The sequence below is a fragment of the Emydura macquarii genome, unplaced genomic scaffold, assembly GCF_026122565.2.
Source record: "Emydura macquarii macquarii isolate MOO-44397 ecotype Brisbane River unplaced genomic scaffold, CSIRO-AGI_Emac_v2 contig_691, whole genome shotgun sequence".
Lineage (NCBI taxonomy): Eukaryota > Metazoa > Chordata > Testudines > Chelidae > Emydura > Emydura macquarii.
In genome coordinates, this window is record NW_027130828.1 from 3,478,959 (window position 1) to 3,495,664 (window position 16,706).

At 41.0% G+C, this 16,706-nt stretch overlaps 1 protein-coding gene and 1 long non-coding RNA gene across 4 annotated transcripts in view; one reads left to right on the forward strand and one right to left on the reverse strand.

Annotated features, from left to right (window-relative positions):
- STRBP (spermatid perinuclear RNA binding protein) overlaps positions 1–16,479 on the forward strand; it is an 83,819-nt gene extending 67,340 nt beyond the window's left edge. For 2 of the 3 annotated variants that reach the window (XM_067541725.1, XM_067541727.1), the window contains exons 14-19: positions 1,201–1,359; positions 4,025–4,159; positions 5,255–5,395; positions 8,195–8,318; positions 10,859–10,903; positions 13,724–14,172. In XM_067541725.1, coding sequence (XP_067397826.1) covers positions 1,201–1,359; positions 4,025–4,159; positions 5,255–5,395; positions 8,195–8,318; positions 10,859–10,903; positions 13,724–13,800 — 681 coding nt within the window. In that variant the 3' untranslated portion in view covers positions 13,801–14,172. Of the gene's footprint in view, positions 1–1,200; positions 1,360–4,024; positions 4,160–5,254; positions 5,396–8,194; positions 8,319–10,858; positions 10,904–13,723; positions 14,173–16,298 lie in introns of those variants that run through there. The other variant, XM_067541728.1, reaches the window with a different exon arrangement.
- Positions 1–16,706, reverse strand: part of LOC137148754 (uncharacterized) — a 73,225-nt gene that overhangs the window by 43,894 nt on the left and 12,625 nt on the right. The gene's annotated exons all lie outside the window — the stretch shown is intronic.

The window sequence follows — 16,706 nt, forward strand, 5'->3', positions numbered from 1 at the left end:
GAGGGGGCGGCAACAGTGGTGCCCCCTGGATTGGAGGGGGCTGCTCATGCTGTTTCCAGTTCCAGGTTCAGTGTTTGGTGCCGATGAGCATTTCTGCAGCTTTGCTTTTGAAACCAGACTTTGAGGGGGGGCCTCAGCTTGGCCTCTGTCAGTTCACACCTTCCTTTTCTGCCCGCCGAACACGTCTGCACAGGAAGATCAGGGAGTCAGTCCCAGAAGTGCCCGACCTGCCACATCCGTGTGCGTGATGGAGACCCCTTGGGGAAAATGTTTGGCAGGGACAAAATCAGATTCTGTGCATGTCTTCTGTGAAGTGGCTAGTTATAAGCAGCACGGGACAGCTCAGGAGGTTTGAAGCACTTCACTATACTTCACATTCATGTGCAGATGACATAGCCAATTACTCCCTTACAGCTCCATTAGCCGAGTTCTCCTTTATCTCTTCACTGCCGTGCACAGCTCAGATCAGGCCACCCCTACACCACTGGGAAGGACTTGCTTCCTTATACCACTGCTTTGGTAATGTTTGTTAGCTGATGTTCTTGGAGCAGCTGCAGATGGGAGACCTTTTCAGTCCTAGATTCCAGCAGTGCTGCATTCTGTCCAAGATTTTTTATCTTTAGGTTGCCCATTACCATTTGCTGCCATCTTGGAAACTGAACAGGTTAACATCTGGGCTTGATGCTACGTGTGTAGCATCCCATCTTGCAAATGGCCTGGTGCCTCAGTTCCTATGAGACACTTTGTCCTTGTTCTGCAAACTTGTATATGCTGAGCTCAAAGGAAGTTAAGATGCAAAACAGAATTTATTGGTCACACTGTCAAGCAGCATCACACAGTGGATGTGGTCTAGCTGGAGTTGTGCATAATTAACTACTTTGCATATAGATCTTGTATTTTATAGGTTGAATTTTAATCCCATATTTTATATGGGAGCCTCAATGTGGAAAACAGTGTTTATGAACTGCTGGTGCATTCGACACTGGAAACTCTCAATTATATTTTGCAGCTTAGGAAGGCTGGAACTCTTTTTTCCATTAGTACTTGATTTTTCGCTTTTTTAACTTGGTGAAAAAATTAATTTAAAAGTGAGTTACCTCCTGAAGTGTGTGTGGCCTTTTTACTGCTGAATAATCAACCTTGCACTAACTTCCAAACCCCAGACTGGTTTTACATCTCGTTTAATGTTGTTTTGTGTAGGTATTACAAGCAATGGGCTACCCAACTGGCTTTGATGCAGATGCAGAATGCATGAGCTCTGATGAAAAATCAGATACCGAAGGCAAAAACGAGACTCTGTCTTCAAACTCAAGCAATAATACCGGAAATTCTACAACTGACACCTCCTCTACCTTAGAGGTGGGTGTTCATTGAAAAAGGCAGTGACAGAGAGCTTTCCATCAGGAGAGTGGCCTTGTGTAGTTAAGGCACTGAAGTGGGAATCGAGATCTCGTTTCAGTTCCCATCTCTGCCACAGACTGCCTGTGAGATCATAGGCAAATCCCTTCGCGCTCTCTCTGGGCCTCTGTTCCTAAGCTGTAAAGTGAGGATCATTCTTTCTCTCTTTTGTCATATTTAGACTGTAAGCTCTTCAGAGTAAGGACTGTCTTACTATGCCCATATACAGCACCTAGCACAATGAGGCCTCAATCTTGGCACCTTTGTAAGACAAATAAGTAACAAGTGTAATGTTTTCTATTTTATAACACATTTCATGGTTTTAGAGCTGTTTTTAAAAGTACCTAAAGATTAATAGAAATACAGAAAAATAGCACCAAAAAATGAATAGGGATGATTTTAAATAACATGAGAGGTATTATCATGCCTTAACTAGGTACTTACGAATGGACTAGAAAAACGCTACAGTCAAAAGTTACACTTCTTTAATTTTGGGACGTGTAGCTTAAATAAGGTACTCTGAAGAGCAAATTCTGCTTCTGTTTTCCCACTCACTTTGTGGGAAATGTTGTATTCCTTGAAGGATCAAATTCCTTAACTTGAGTGGTCTGTGCTGAATGCTCCCAAGAGTCCAGTTGCAAGGCGTCTGCAGTATATTATTAATTACATATTTTCTTAAACCATTTCCAAAATATACATAGTTGTCGTGAGCTGACAAACCAAGAAAGTCAAAGTTACCTCTTACGGTGTGTCTGTGCTGCGACTAAAAAACCCGCAGGCACCAACTCGCCAAGGCCAGGTCAGCTGACTCAGGTCAGCTGACTCAGGCTTGCGGGGCTTGGGCTGCGGCCTAACTGCAGTGCAGATGTTCGGGCTCAGGCTGGAGCCCAGGCTGTGATACCCAACGAGCCCAGGCCCAAATGTCTACACTGCAATTTTATAGACCCAGGAGCCGGGTCCACTGAGCCGGGCCACCCGCATCCACGCCACAGTTCTTCTATCGCGGCCTAGACGTACCCTTAGGTCTGTCCTCTTTCTCCTCCCCATCTCCATTTGTACCACCATTCTTCATAATCATCCCCAGGGATTCTAGTAAAGTGTTTGTGTTAAGCATGGAAGCGAGAACTTTAAAGTGCTGTAGCTGATATCTTTGTGATGCACTCAGGAGGTTGTGCAGATATACAGAGAGAGATTCTTGCCTTATTTTTGGATATAATGCTTCTTCCAAATGTAAGCACTTATGTGCTATAAATATACATTTAAGTAATCTGTCTGCTCTCTAGATGCTTTTCAGTACATTGAAATTTGGATTTCTTTATAACTTAACCCATTTAAATAACGTGACTTCAAACTTAGAGACAGACAATGTATGATCACTAAGGCTAAGATTTTTGTCACAGCTATTTTTAGTGATAGTCACAGACAGGACGTGGGCAATAAACAATAAATCATGGAAACCTGACCCCACGCCACGGGGCTGGAACTGAAGCCCCATGGTGCATGGCTGGAGCCCAATTTCCTGCCTCTCCCTCAGGGGGCTGACAGCGGGAGCCCCACCCCCTTGGGCTGAAGTCACGGAAGTCCCATCAAATCTTGGAATCAGTGACCTCCATGACCAACTTGTAGCCCTAACAATGACTAAACCCAATTTCATATTGGCCTTTTAAAATCTTTTAAAAAGAACTAGAATAGCTTAGATTGTGTTGTGGACCATCCATTTTTAAGTAAAGGAAAATCATATCTGGTTTTGATGTAAAAGTTTAGAAATGTTTACAAGAGTCAAGGTTTCCAAACGTGACTCAAGATTTTGGGTGCCTAAATTGAGATGCCTTAAAGGGACCTGATTTTCAGAGGGCACTTTTTGAAAATCTTGACCTGGCACTCCTGATTTTCTGTGTTCTCACTTCTGAGTATCTACTTTGGTGCTCCGGCACAGCCGACTATAATACTGGTGCATTGGCTCCTCATATCTCTGCATTTCTCCCCCAGAATAACAGCTATAGCTACTATAATGTACACTCTGTGGCTTCCCCAGTCAGAGATTGGAAGTACCAAAGGGGTGGTTAGATGAGGCAACAGAGACAGGGCTGGGAAAGCCAATCCCCTTCTGTTTAGTAACAGAGCAGTTGCTTTCAAGAAACTTGACACCTTGATGGTCTGTGTGCTTCAGCCTGGATGTTCCTTGAGTCCAGGTTCCTGGTGCAGCCAGCAGCATGACACTCCATGCTGTGCTATGAAGGTGATTGCGACTGGTCACAGAGAAACTGCCTGCCTGACTAGTGCCTGCTGTGGCCTGAAATGAGTGGGTGACAATATTTTATTTTATTTTATTTTTTAAAATGGTTCCTCCCTCAGCTTTCCTGGAGGGTAGGGGCTCCATATCTGCTGTTCTGGTGCATCAGGTTGTGCCAAAGTCATGACAATGCTATCTCTGTGGGTCCATCTCTAGGGAGCCTATAGAGGCCTATGTATCAGGAAGAACTGACTGTTGCAGAAATACAAAAGGAAGATGATTAATACTGGTGTTTTCCAGGTGGGCAGCCAGATGGCTACTGTAGGCAGACATGCTTTAGATGTGTGTCTCCATTCAGAGGTGTTACGATTACAATATATTTTATCTCTCTAGGTAAGAACTCAGGGCCCTATCCTCACAGCAAGTGGCAAAAACCCAGTGATGGAGCTAAATGAAAAAAGAAGAGGCCTTAAGTATGAGCTCATCTCAGAAACAGGTGGGAGCCATGATAAGCGCTTTGTAATGGAGGTGAGTGAAGCACTGCTCTGAAATCTGCAGGTGGTTTTGCTAACAATGCTTCAGTCCTCTTGGTAGCTTTCTGTTGCCGCTTAATGTTATTCCAAAGCCTTACTATTAGCTGTCATCCAGAACTGGGACGGTAACCTTTTTAGGTTCCTGTATCTCCCAGTGCCAAGTTGGTTGTGGGGATGGCAGGGGAGTGTCCTCCTTGCTCTAGGCAATGCAGCAGGAATGGGGATTGGATTATGAAAGTCCCTAAGCACATCACATCTCTGCCATGATGTGGGGAAGAGGCGGAAGGTGCAGTCTGAATAACCAAAACCACTAACCAGTGTTTCACAGACAGTTCTGGCAGGCCTGTATGAGTGACCTGGTTTTGATCCTCTTGTCGCCAGCCCAGCAGGGGTCATGAATGATGCAATAGAAGGATCCCATTCAGTCTCTGTCTCATTCTACTCTGCAACAGCAGGTTGTTGGGCTGACTTAGAGTCCGCATTGAGGGGCTCTAAAGAAAGTACAAGGCAGCTCTCTTTAGCCGTCGGGTAGCCATAACGCATGTCCTTGAAGATGATGGGGATACAAAGCTGATTGGTTAGGGCTGTAGGTGCCCCTGACATGTTGTGGGGCTTGGGGATCATCTAAAAGTATACTTCTGGATAAGACCTAAAGCTAAGGTTTTGCTCATCAAAGATCTCATGGCAACCTTTCCAAATGCCAGGGTGTTAATCCCAGCCAAATTCCATCCCAAGTCAATATATATTTGACCTCTTAAATTCTCACTTCAGTTTCAAATAGATATGGGATTCCTAACTTCTGTCCTGTTAAAAAGCAGCTGCATTTCAGTGATGGCTAGTGGTTCAAATAATCACTTATATGTCCTTTGTCTATCACATGGAATTTGATACTGGGTTTAATTAGTTCTTGGTTGTGGAATGCTTTGAACTCACTGGAGGAAATAAAAGTTAGTTTCACCCATAACTGGACTTCCTTATTGTTTAAGTTTTTTATAAATGGCTTGAGACTACAGCTGGGATCTGGTTGTAAATATGAGTTGTCATTCCCACCAGGAAAAGTACTGGATCTAAATTAACCTCTTGGTTTCAGGTAGAAGTAGACGGGCAGAAGTTCAGAGGTGCAGGCCCAAATAAAAAGGTGGCAAAAGCAAGCGCTGCTTTAGCAGCCCTTGAGAAATTGTTTTCTGGGCCTAATGCAGCAAACAACAAGAAAAAGAAGCTTCTCCCTCAGGTAAGAATCCCCAGTTGCCTTTTGAAATTAGCACCATTATTTCCATCAGTCCAGCCCTGGGGTAGCGGTAGAATCGGATAATGGCAGCTGCAGAGGGAGCACATGACTTCAGTCTCTTGTTTTTAAGCAGGTCCATTGCAAGTGTTACTCTTTGTTTTTATTAGTCTGTTGTGTTAGTAATTTGTACTACAGTCGCACTTAGAGGCCTCAGCTGATGTCAGGGCCCCAGTGTGTTAGGGGCTGTACAAAGACACAGAACAGTCTTTGCCCCAAAGTGCTTACTGTCATACATAGAGAAGAGAGAAGGGAAGTGACTTTGCCCAAGCTGGTTAGTGCTAGAGTCAGTCACAGAATCCAGGTCTCCTGAGTTCAAATCCAGTGCAATACCCACTGGACTACACTATCTCTCTGATGATAATAGAGGTTGACTTAAAGAAAACGTTGTTTATAGCTTGGTAATAGACACAACCTCTAGGTTCTAAGACTAGGTTGAATTTTAGCCTAAACTGTTTGAGGGTTGTCCCTTTTCAAATTCATCATTTTATTGGGTGAGGAAAAATTGTTTAATAAAAACTTCACTTCACATGTATTTTTAACAATTATTTTAACAATCCAAATAATTAAAACGGTTCCTGAGAGCCATAGTGATCTCTCAATTTTATAAAATTAACATACAACAGAATGAAAGCTGATTACCGGCATACTTCTTCCAAAGAGCCACACTCAGTTTCTGCAGCATGGAAGTTCTTCATCTTCTGTTATTATTTTAAAATACAATTCATGAAGAATGTTATTCCACACAAGACATCAGTTAAGATACAAGAATGATCGAAGAACTAAGTCCCTATAATATTCTGATTTTGTGTAGTCATTTTCAGTTCTCAGTTCTTTGCAATAAGCCATGTCATGCTACCCTTCTAAAGCTCTCTGATTTGCTACACAAAGTGGCCAGTTAGCCTGCAGCAGCTGACTATGCTTGTGGAATGATGTGGTGTGATGTACACATGCAGACTCTCTCCCTTTATTTAAAAAACGGAAAAATCAGGGTTTCTAAAGAAGTTTGGCTAGCGCAGTCTATGGTTAGAACATAGCTGTCTCTGCAATTGTACTTTTGTGTGCTTTAAAAAGCAGAAGAAAAAAAATTAAGAAAAGGCATTTACTGAGAAGGACAAGCAGATGAAGCCAGAAGGTAATTAAGGAATAAGATAATTATAACAAAATGAAGAGAGAAGACAAGGGATTTATTCAGACATGTAAGAGGGGAATAGATCTTACTGTGGGTCAGAAAATAAAGATGAACTAGGAAGGATGTATTCTTCGCACTCAGCATTTAAAACCGATAGGATCCTAGTAGCCGGGCATGAAAATGGCCCATTACATAGAAATCTGTCTCCATGTAAGGGCATGGGAAAAGATCTACTGCACACTAGCCCAAATGAAGGGTAAATAATGTGTTTTAAGGTTTAATTTCTATCTAACGAGTCTAACTGTAAGCAGCTAAGATTTCTAAACAGTGGGACTCCAAATCAGTGGCCAGACTTTGAAATGTTCGACTTGCCCGACAGCTGCCATCAGCATCGATGGGAGCTGCGGAGAGCTCGACGCTTCTGAAAATCTGGCCACCCGGTAAGGTGCCTAAGGGCTTGCCACTAAACAGTTAGTGGCAAGCTGAGGTGTGAATCTACCCTGCAGTAGCTGGCCACGGACTAGCTGTCTGTAGATCCCACTGATGTGCATTGTTGGTCTAGTCCTTTTTGAAATGAGACTAGATCAGAGAGTATTAGCTGCTAATGTGCATCAGCAGGGCCCACATGGACAGTTAGCGTGCGGCAAGTGAGTGCGGGGTAGATTCACAGCCCAGCTTGCCATGAGCTAAACATTGTGTAGACAAGCCCTAAGTGTGAATTTATGAGTCTAAAGATAGGTTTGTATTTTTTTGAAAAAATCTTATCCAGGCTTTTTTGCTTCATCAGGGCCTATAAACTTTTAAGATTTGGGGTGAAATCCAGGTCCTGTTGAAGTTAATAAGGCTGGGACTTCACCCTGATGTGTTACAGGGAAATATTACAATAAAAATGCCAACACTTCTGCCTTTGTCTTTCCCCCAACCCCCTGACTTGACAGCCCCAGCCCTTAGCTCAGCACTTCATGAGGAAGAGCAAAGCCAGACTGCACAGCTGTTTAAACAGCCAGCAAGCCAGAGAGGAGAGTTGAGGAACGAAAAACAGGGTTGACACCTTCCCTCCTCCCTTTCTTCACTTCACTTTCTCAACCAAGTGTCAAGGATTTGTTACATTATCAGAAATCTAGCTTTGTGGCAGCGATCCCAAATCCCTGCCACTCCCCGCCGGCAAGTGAGATGGAGATTAGTAGTAGCAGCAGTTTGTAGTAGCACATTGGGCCCCTGTCGGTAATCAGAGGCACATCATATGCACACGTGACAAAAAGATGGCTGGTCCCTGCCCCAAAGAGCTTTCAGGGTAAGTGAGAGAGCCAGTTACTTCGGTGTTTGAATGAAACAAAAGATGCCCGTTGGCACAGCTACCAATGCTCCATTCATTCTATCCAGGGAAGTGGATTCTGTATACTGGGAAAATTTGTATTTACTTCTGAGCTCACATACAGATCTGTGCCAGAGTCCCTACCTCTGCAGAGCTACACTTCAGACTGGAATGAGTGTGTACCTTTAACAAGTGTGGCTTGCTGAATTAACACGAGAGAGAATAATACAGATCATTTAACATGGATTGTTGGGTGTTTCACGTTCTGAATCATGCCCATTTGTATTATTTCGCACAGACTAAAGGGGTTGTAAATACGGCTGTGTCTGCGGCAGTCCAGGCAGCTCGAGGCAGAGGACGAGGTGCTTTAACACGAGGGGCATTTATTGGGGCAGCTACTGCTACTGGATATATAGCACCAGGTATGTCATGGCACTAATAGCTAAGGATCTGTCAATCCCAACTGTCCTTGGATGAATGATGGCTGCTGACGTTCACCTCTGTGGGTCAGATTCATCCATGCTGGTGACCTGTTTAGTTTTGTAGCATTTGAAAAGAGCCACAGGGGAAAATTCAAAGGGGTTTAAATAAAGGGAAAATCAGAGTGTCTGTAAAGCTGGAAACAGATCTTGTTTGTAGTTTATTGTGTATGGAAAATGAACAAATAGCTATCCAGCTCCAGCACTTTCCCTGGGGCTTTGTAATTCTGATATCTGCCTTCCTCATAACTCACTCACCATGGCATGGTTCCCACAACTCTGTGCCCAGTTGTGAAGTCTCCTGGATGATGTGCCTCTCAGTAATATGATTTGGCTTTACCAAGAGCTCCTCATTCTAGATATGCTACAGGATTATCCTTAATAAGGGCAGAGGGATATTGTTTATGCATGCAAAATTAAAGTACTGTCCTATGTGAATTGCTTCCTGCAAGCAGTGCTTTGCCTCCTAATGAATCTCCTCCAGGAGCAGTCTGATTCACAGTAAGAGAGATCCTTCTTCAGTCCTCTTAGCGAATGGCTATTGGAATGGAACTTGCTGCTATGCTGGAATGCGTTCCAGAGTAGTGAACTGTGGGGATTATGCTGTCAGCCTTGGAAGTCGTGCTCTCGGGAACACGCCACACAGTCTGGGGTTGTGAGCAGAGGTGTTGCATTGGAAGAAACTAAGGAAGGAAATTCACATTCATGTTCTGGCTGATGTGGCTCCATAATGTTGGCTGCATTGCTTTGAGCAGCAAAACTGTAGGTCCAAATTAAATGGCTTTTTGGTTCCCATTTATACATAGAGCTCCTTCACATAGAATTCACAGGCTGTTTCAGTGTTGATTCCCATGGCAGGTTAGCAACCACCATAAACAAAACTGTAGCTACAGGAACAGTTGAAGTGCATAGCAACTTCTGAGTTCTCTTTATATTTTGCTTGGTCTAAAACAGTGCATCTCACCTGTTGGGTCACAACACCTGGGGAGCAGGTGGTTGCAAGGCGTTGAAAATCATATTACAATCTAAAGCAAAGACAATCTTGCTCCTCCATTCATTGCACACTGTTACCCTTCAAGGTCATGTATTCTCTGTGAACCTCTCCAGCTACACAGACAGATTACATAGGTTTATCATTGTTGATTCATTTCAGGGGGTGGGAGTCAAAAAAAAAAAAAAAAAAAAAAAAAAAAAAAGTCAATCTTAAAGAGGTGGAATAACACTGGTGAAGAAGATAATGTGCAGGTGTTGGGTGGCTAGGAGGGGAATCCCCTCACTTTCTGTATATTTTACTCTTTAGTCTCTTTGCCTCCAAAGCTCCATGGCCACTTTTCACCTAGTAGCTTCCAAAGAGTAAAATCCTGATCCTTAGCGCTCAAGGTTTTTTAGGTTATATCATTACACCCTTCATCAGTTCCCTGATGTTAATAACGCAGCCCTGTAGTTTGGTATATTTACCTCCTGGCGCAGTTAGCAATGTGATGCCCTCATTGTTCCTGTATGTTGATGTAATCATAAATATTAAAGACCAGTAATTCATTTTTAATGGATTTTAACATTGTTTCTGAAACTGCTTTTCTGCCTGAGGAGTCATTTCTCAGACATTTTAACCTGCCAGAGGCACAGTCCTTGCGAGTATGGAGTTCTTCCAGAAATAAGTTTAATTTCCCAGCCATCATATTTATTAACCATTTATTTCTCTTGGCCGTCGTACCTTTTTCCTCTTCAGCCTCCACCCCCTTCAAAAAAAAAAAAAGCTTTACCAGACGTGGACAAAAGTCCCCTGCCAGAAGTGAATGGTGCTAAGTCTTAATGAAATAGCAAACAGTAATAACCAAGAACAATGCTGTCATCATTCCTTTTTATCCAGCAACTAAATGTATCCTCTAACTTTGCATGCCTCCTATCCCGATGATGGTTTGGGGTTTTTTTGTTTTTTTTTTTTTAAGATGCCATTTAATGCCTGCTTGCTATCCAGCCATTCAGATGTCCTCTGTGGATTGTGTTTGGACTGTCTGTGGAAATTAAATGGAAGCATTCTTAATCACCAAAAATATCTGTTGATGATTGGGACATTTACCGCAGGCCTTCAGATTTCCTAAATGGTGGACTAAGGAAAATGAGTTCTGTGCATTAAGCCATATCCGTATTTTATTGAGAATCCGTAAACTGGGTCTTGACAATTCTCGCAGTGCAACAGTATTGACTGGAAAGTTTCAGCCAAGAGAGAATATTAAGGAAAATTGAAAGGTGGAGCTTTGCTCTTCTACGCTGAAGCTTCACAGAAAGGCGTAAGATAGTTTGTTTGTTCTTGAAGCCAGTATCTGGAACAATTACATCCTATTGCTGCTTAAATATTTTAACTTAAGTGGGAGTGAATTTTCTGTTTTGCATACGGCCTGTGTATTAAGTTTGCAACCTTTGATAAGATTCTCCATGTGCGGGGGGAGTAAAGCCCAACCCTTGTTCTGTTTGTATTATAGGCTATGGGGCACCTTATGGGTACAGCACGGCTGCACCAGCCTACGGTATGTATGACCTGTTAATTAACTTAACTAGAAATTGTATTGAAATGATCATGGCAGTCCAAAAATAGAGTTTGGCCTAGAGTTTGCCAGCGTGATCCAAGAAAATCAAATCTCACTTTAAACATGACAATGAGGACATTTAAATTTATGCCATAACCTTGTGGTTCTTGTTTTGGTTGGAGTAGCTTTTTGCCTATGCTTTGCCTGACTGTGGAAGGACTGCTTGTTCTAACTGCCTGTTCCCTTTCATATTGAAATTGAGTATTTTTAAGTAGTTCTCCTACTTTTTACAGCCAACTTGTGCTCCATTCAAAGAATACCTAAGGGCCAAATCTAACATCCTTGAAGCAATATTACTCCAATGCCCCTTGGCGAAACAACGGTCTATAAGTTAGACTTGTGGGCAGTTTCTCTTATTGCAGGCGGTTATTTGAAATGCCCACTGCCACAAACTTCTCATGATCAGTCCAGACACATTTGATACAGTTGCAGGCTAAATACTGCTGCCTGGCTCAAGCTAACTGAGTTTTTGTAGGTAACATTCCTACTTAGAGATCATGATTGGCCACTGCCCCTTTCTGCTAAGAAACCCGGTGAAATCTAGGACGGACCTACAAAGTATTTCACGTGGACTAAAATAAACTTAGGGCCTCTCTCAGAGCTCTACAGAAGTTTCTCCCCCACTCACCAGTTTTTTTTTTAAATACTAGACTAATAAAGCCTATTTATCTCTAACTGGCCCTTTTGGTTGCTTTGAATGAGGTTTATGTGGCAATGGGGGCAAAACAGTTTGGAGTCAGTGATATGTTCTGACACACTGGAGTAAAACAAGGTGCTTTCTCTCAGACCCAGTCTGTGCATACAGAACCTGTGTTCTGTAACTGGGTAGGATTCTGTAGCTCTCAAATGGCAAAACCACATGAATAAGCTCTAGCAGCTTTCTTATTCATATGGGAAACCTACCTGACATTGAACCATTCCTGTGCTGCATGCCCTCTATTGCATTATTTTCCTAATGCTTGCTTCCATCTTGAATCAGAATAAAATTGATGGTTAACAGGAATCCCAGTCCAATAACACTACATGTGTAGAAACCTTATCTGATGGGAAATATTATGGAACTGGATCATTTGATTTCTACACTTTGAGAAAGAACCTCTTCCATTCTAAATTATATGTGCTATAAATACTGTGATAGCCTCTTGTGTTGTATTCCGATGCTGAAAATGCTGCAGCTGTAGTATTGGGGGTGTCTAGGAACACCCACTATGCAGGACTAGCTGCTACCATTCTATGCTTCCTTCTGTGGAGCAGGGCAAGGGAATTGGCCAATGAGGTGCCTTAACTCAGATAAAGAATTTCCTCTAAGATTTAAAGCAGCTTTTTCTTATCTTAGGGCAGGATTTCTACTATGAATTGCCCATCTGTTTTCACGCTGCAGCAGCTGATACTGGCATTTCCCATAAAGCATATTTTGTATTCTTGATTATCTTTCATGCACTGTTACTGCAAACAAAGAGAACCTCTACCCACTCACCCAGCAGGAAATCTAACGTATTTAGTTTGGGACCTGTTTCATCAGTGGCTTATTTTAAACATTCCCTTTTGTAGCCTTCATCCTAGGATGAAACATTAAGAAGTAGGTATTAAATAATGACCCTGAGATGGTCTAAGATGGCTGGTACTTGACTGTCCATATCTCTTATTGGCAGATAGATTATATATAAAAACCTGGGGTGAAGTCCTGGCCCCAATGAAGTAAGTGGTAAGCTCTCATGGACTTCAGTGGGGCTGGGAGTTTTACCTACAATGCTTTTTTCTCTTGATTTGTTTTTTCCTTCCCCTCCATGGTCTTCTCATGACATCTGTGTTGGAGCCTGAATTGTAATCGCTTAGATATTTACATGTGTGGCATATCGCTGACTTCAAAGTCTTGTGAAATCCGCTGCCCCCATTTTTCGCATAAAGAGATTTTCTGTTTTAATGTCTTATTGTGATGCAAAGTACTGAGATAATGCTTTTTTGGCTGTAAGGTAAACATGTCTCTTTGCCTTTGTAAGCTGTTGCATGTTGGGAAGTTTCACTTTGATCATCTGGTGCTCTGGAATACCTGCTGTTGCTGCTTTGTGATTTCTAAATGGATAGTAGGTTAAATATTAGAATTTAAATAGGAAACTTTTTTTAAAAAAAGTATTTAAGTATGCAGAAGTTTGTGAGGCCACAAGAACGCTATAATCCTGAGATTAGGCAGATATTAATCTTTCCAGATTTGCCACTTCAGTACAATATGAACAAATGCAGAAAGTCTAAATGGATACAGAACTTGACTACTGAATTATCAATGCCTTGTTTTGACAGGGCCAAAGGGAGGTTTGTGAAAACTGCTGTTCCATTGCTCTAAGAACTTCCTTGTATGCACAACAGCATTTATTGTCTAAAATCTCTACAGTTGTAGTTGGCCTGTGAAATTACTTTAGGACACTGAACAAGATAGTGGGGAAAATCTATCTTCATAAGAAATTAATTTAACGTTCCAAATTCAGTCTGGTTCAGCCTAACATGGTACTGACTACTTCTGAAACTGATTACTGATGCTAAATTAATAAACATCAGAATGATAAAATCTAATATGTTATATTAAAACTCCTCTTTAAAGTATTACGAAATGTTGAAGTGTTTTGCTTATGGGATTCAATGCCCTCAAAGCACATTGACTGACTCATCTGGAAAGGGTTAATGAGAACATTACTGTAAGCTTTTACTTGACTTTATTGAATCATTGAACTTATTTGGAGTCCTCTCCGTTTCTTCTCTCTGTAGGTATACCCAAGAGAATGGTTCTGTTACCAGTTATGAAATTCCCAACATATCCTCTTCCCCACTACTCATTCTTTTAGCAAATGGCAGAAGCTAATTCCTATTGATTGAACTACACAGTACAGTACAGAATGTTAGAAGAAAAAAAAAAGCCTTTTTATCCTGTTTTCTTTGAACACATACTTGAGGAAAGTCATTTGTAAAGAAACATCTTTTCCTACTTTTTGATTTTAACAAAATGCAAATTTAGTTCTCTAAAACTTGAAAAAAATATGTTCTGTGAAATGTTACCTCATTTTCAAATAACTTATGCCAGCCTTCTGTTATAGGGAAGAACTAAAAGCTTAAACCTTACGTTTTAAATGAAGTATCCGATTATGTAAAATTAAATTTGTGAAGGATGTATAGAATATAAAACACTGATCACAAATAAACTGTTTTGTCGTAACACAGAGTACTGCCTGTTTCCTAATGCAGTCACGCAGAATCTCAGTTAATGACCTGTATTTGTTGTAGGGCTACTTAATTCAGAGTGTAGTTATTTAAAAAAAAAGAAAAAAAAAGTAATAATACAATAGAAACTTTTCAGCTAAATTTTAACTTTGTAAATATTAAGGTGCATATAAAGCTAGTAAAATATGGGTTTAAGTATTGTCTTAGCTTATTTTTTATATATCTAAGCATCAGTATCTTGAAAGGATTCCCTTAGCATCTTTAAAGCCAAGGAAATTAGCTTATTGTAAGGCTCAGTGAAAAAGAAAACAAAGGGAATTATTAACATTAGATGGTCTCTTTGTATTCAGTTACATTTTGTGAAACCCATGTTAAACTAGGGAAATTCCCATGCAAAAACTTTTGTTATGTAATCGGAGGAATACATAAGTCTGTGTTGCTCAGAGAAATAATATTATGATTAAGTTCTTTAGTGTTCCAAAGTTGTTTTTACCATTCCCTCTCCTCTGCCCTCTGTCCTACCCCCCTCCCAAAAAAAAAAATTGCAATTGTTCTTGTGGCCTTCTTCACTCTGTAAGATTGTCTGCCCACCCTTGATTTTTCCATGTAGCATATTTACAGTTACCATTTTAGTTGTCAATCTCTAATTAAAACGAAGGGTTCTCCTTTTTCCCCTTACAATTATGAGAATCTAAAGCAGCAACAAGGTCCCCATGAAAACTTGCTATTTAATGGTCCCAGTTCTTGTTGAGTGCTGCTGTGAAAAGTGACACATTTCAGCCATAGGCCAGTATTCATTTTTTGCTATGAGTTGGTGCCCAAAGTAAGGCAGCATCTGTAATGTAAGGAGTGTGTATACTTCTCTGAAACTACAGAACAGAGGACATGCTCCATACTGTCTCCAGGATATTTCCAGGCTTGTGGATAAAACTGTTGTGTTTTGAACTCTAACATGAAGGAATAAAATACTTTTTATTAAGGTATCACCCCCACAAAATAAGCAGCATTGTTGGTTGCACTTCTCTATTCAGAGGTCACCAGTTCTTTTCAATAGGTTTGTTTTATGCTGTCTTGAAGATCCCTTTATACACTCTGCTCTCCTTCCGACTCCATTCTTGGAGCAGGGTGGGTTTTTTAAATGAAGTGGTGAGATTGGGGCTTACAGAAATGTATGTTTCTCATGGCAAGGAGAGTAATCATAGAACAGCATGATAAGGGGGTGAAGTGTATAACAAGCTGCTTTCCTTGCAATTAACTACAGCAGCTGTTCTTAAATCAAGTATTTGTGCTTAGGAAATCTTTCATAAACATTTCTCTTCCTGCTCTAGCTCTTGCTTTCATTTGGTGGTGGTGGTACTTTAATAAACTATGTAGCCTTTATTGACAGTAGCAGTGAATCTGCCATTAGCATTCCTTACATTAGCACTGAGAGATAAACAGCAAGGTTGGGGGTGCCTTCAAATTGAGTAGTGTTGATAAATCATTAACTTGTTTTGCTGGCCTATGGATGAAAGGGAGCCATCACGAGCAGAAAAAGCATGGCTGATAAGAGCCCGTTTTTTGGTAATAAAATATTCATGAAAAGATCCCTGCCTTTTTTGGAGTTCCCTTGATTGGCAACTGCGGATGTTAAAGTTTTTTTTAAATCCATGAATTTCTGAGACTTTAAATTTCAAACGACAGAATTGGTTCTGAAAATATTTACATATTGAAAATTTGCTTTCCCAATAGTTTATTCCTCCTCAGCTTGTTAAACAGTGGGTGCTATGCTCTTTTCCAACATGATGGCCGTCATTTCAGATGATTTATATGAAGTCATTTTTTTATTTTTTGTCATTTGTTGGGAGTTACTAACCACATTGTAAACTTGCCCCGTTGCTGCATATTTTACATTTCTCTGCTTTACTGAAAATATGAATGAGCTGTCAGTTTTGTTTAAAAAGTGATAACCTTGGAAGTTTAGATGTTTTGATAGTTTTTAAAAGTGCCCATTTGTGCCCCTTTTACAATGAAAATTCCACTTACAGCTGAAGGAGCAGAGAAATTTAAATGGAGCTTTAGCTTCAGCCAATCCCTTTGAAATTAACATGAAGTTTTTGCTTCTCTGCTCTTTTCTCCACTGTAGGTGGTTTTTTCATTGACAGTCCTTATTGCCAGCCTCTCAGCATCGCACCTTTTATTGTTCACTTGGGCCCTCAAGATTTCTTCTCTGACTTCTAGAACCATCAGGTTGTGTGGCTCGAAATGGCTATTTATAGATGTCTTAAAAGCAAGAACAAACGTGACTCGTTTTGAGGGGGTCTCAGCTTCAAATATGGAACTCTGAGCTTTTTCTTTTTGAAAAGATTTTTTTCCCCCTGAACTCAGATTCTTTTAAAGAAAAGCAATACTTATTCCAAGCCACAGTCCTTCCTTGGGAAACACAGCAATAGATGTGCATATATGTCCCTTAGCTATTTCTTCACACCAGAAAGAAGAGACCAATGTGTAAAACTTAGACTTCATTAAAAATTGGTGGGGCTCTCAATTTAAT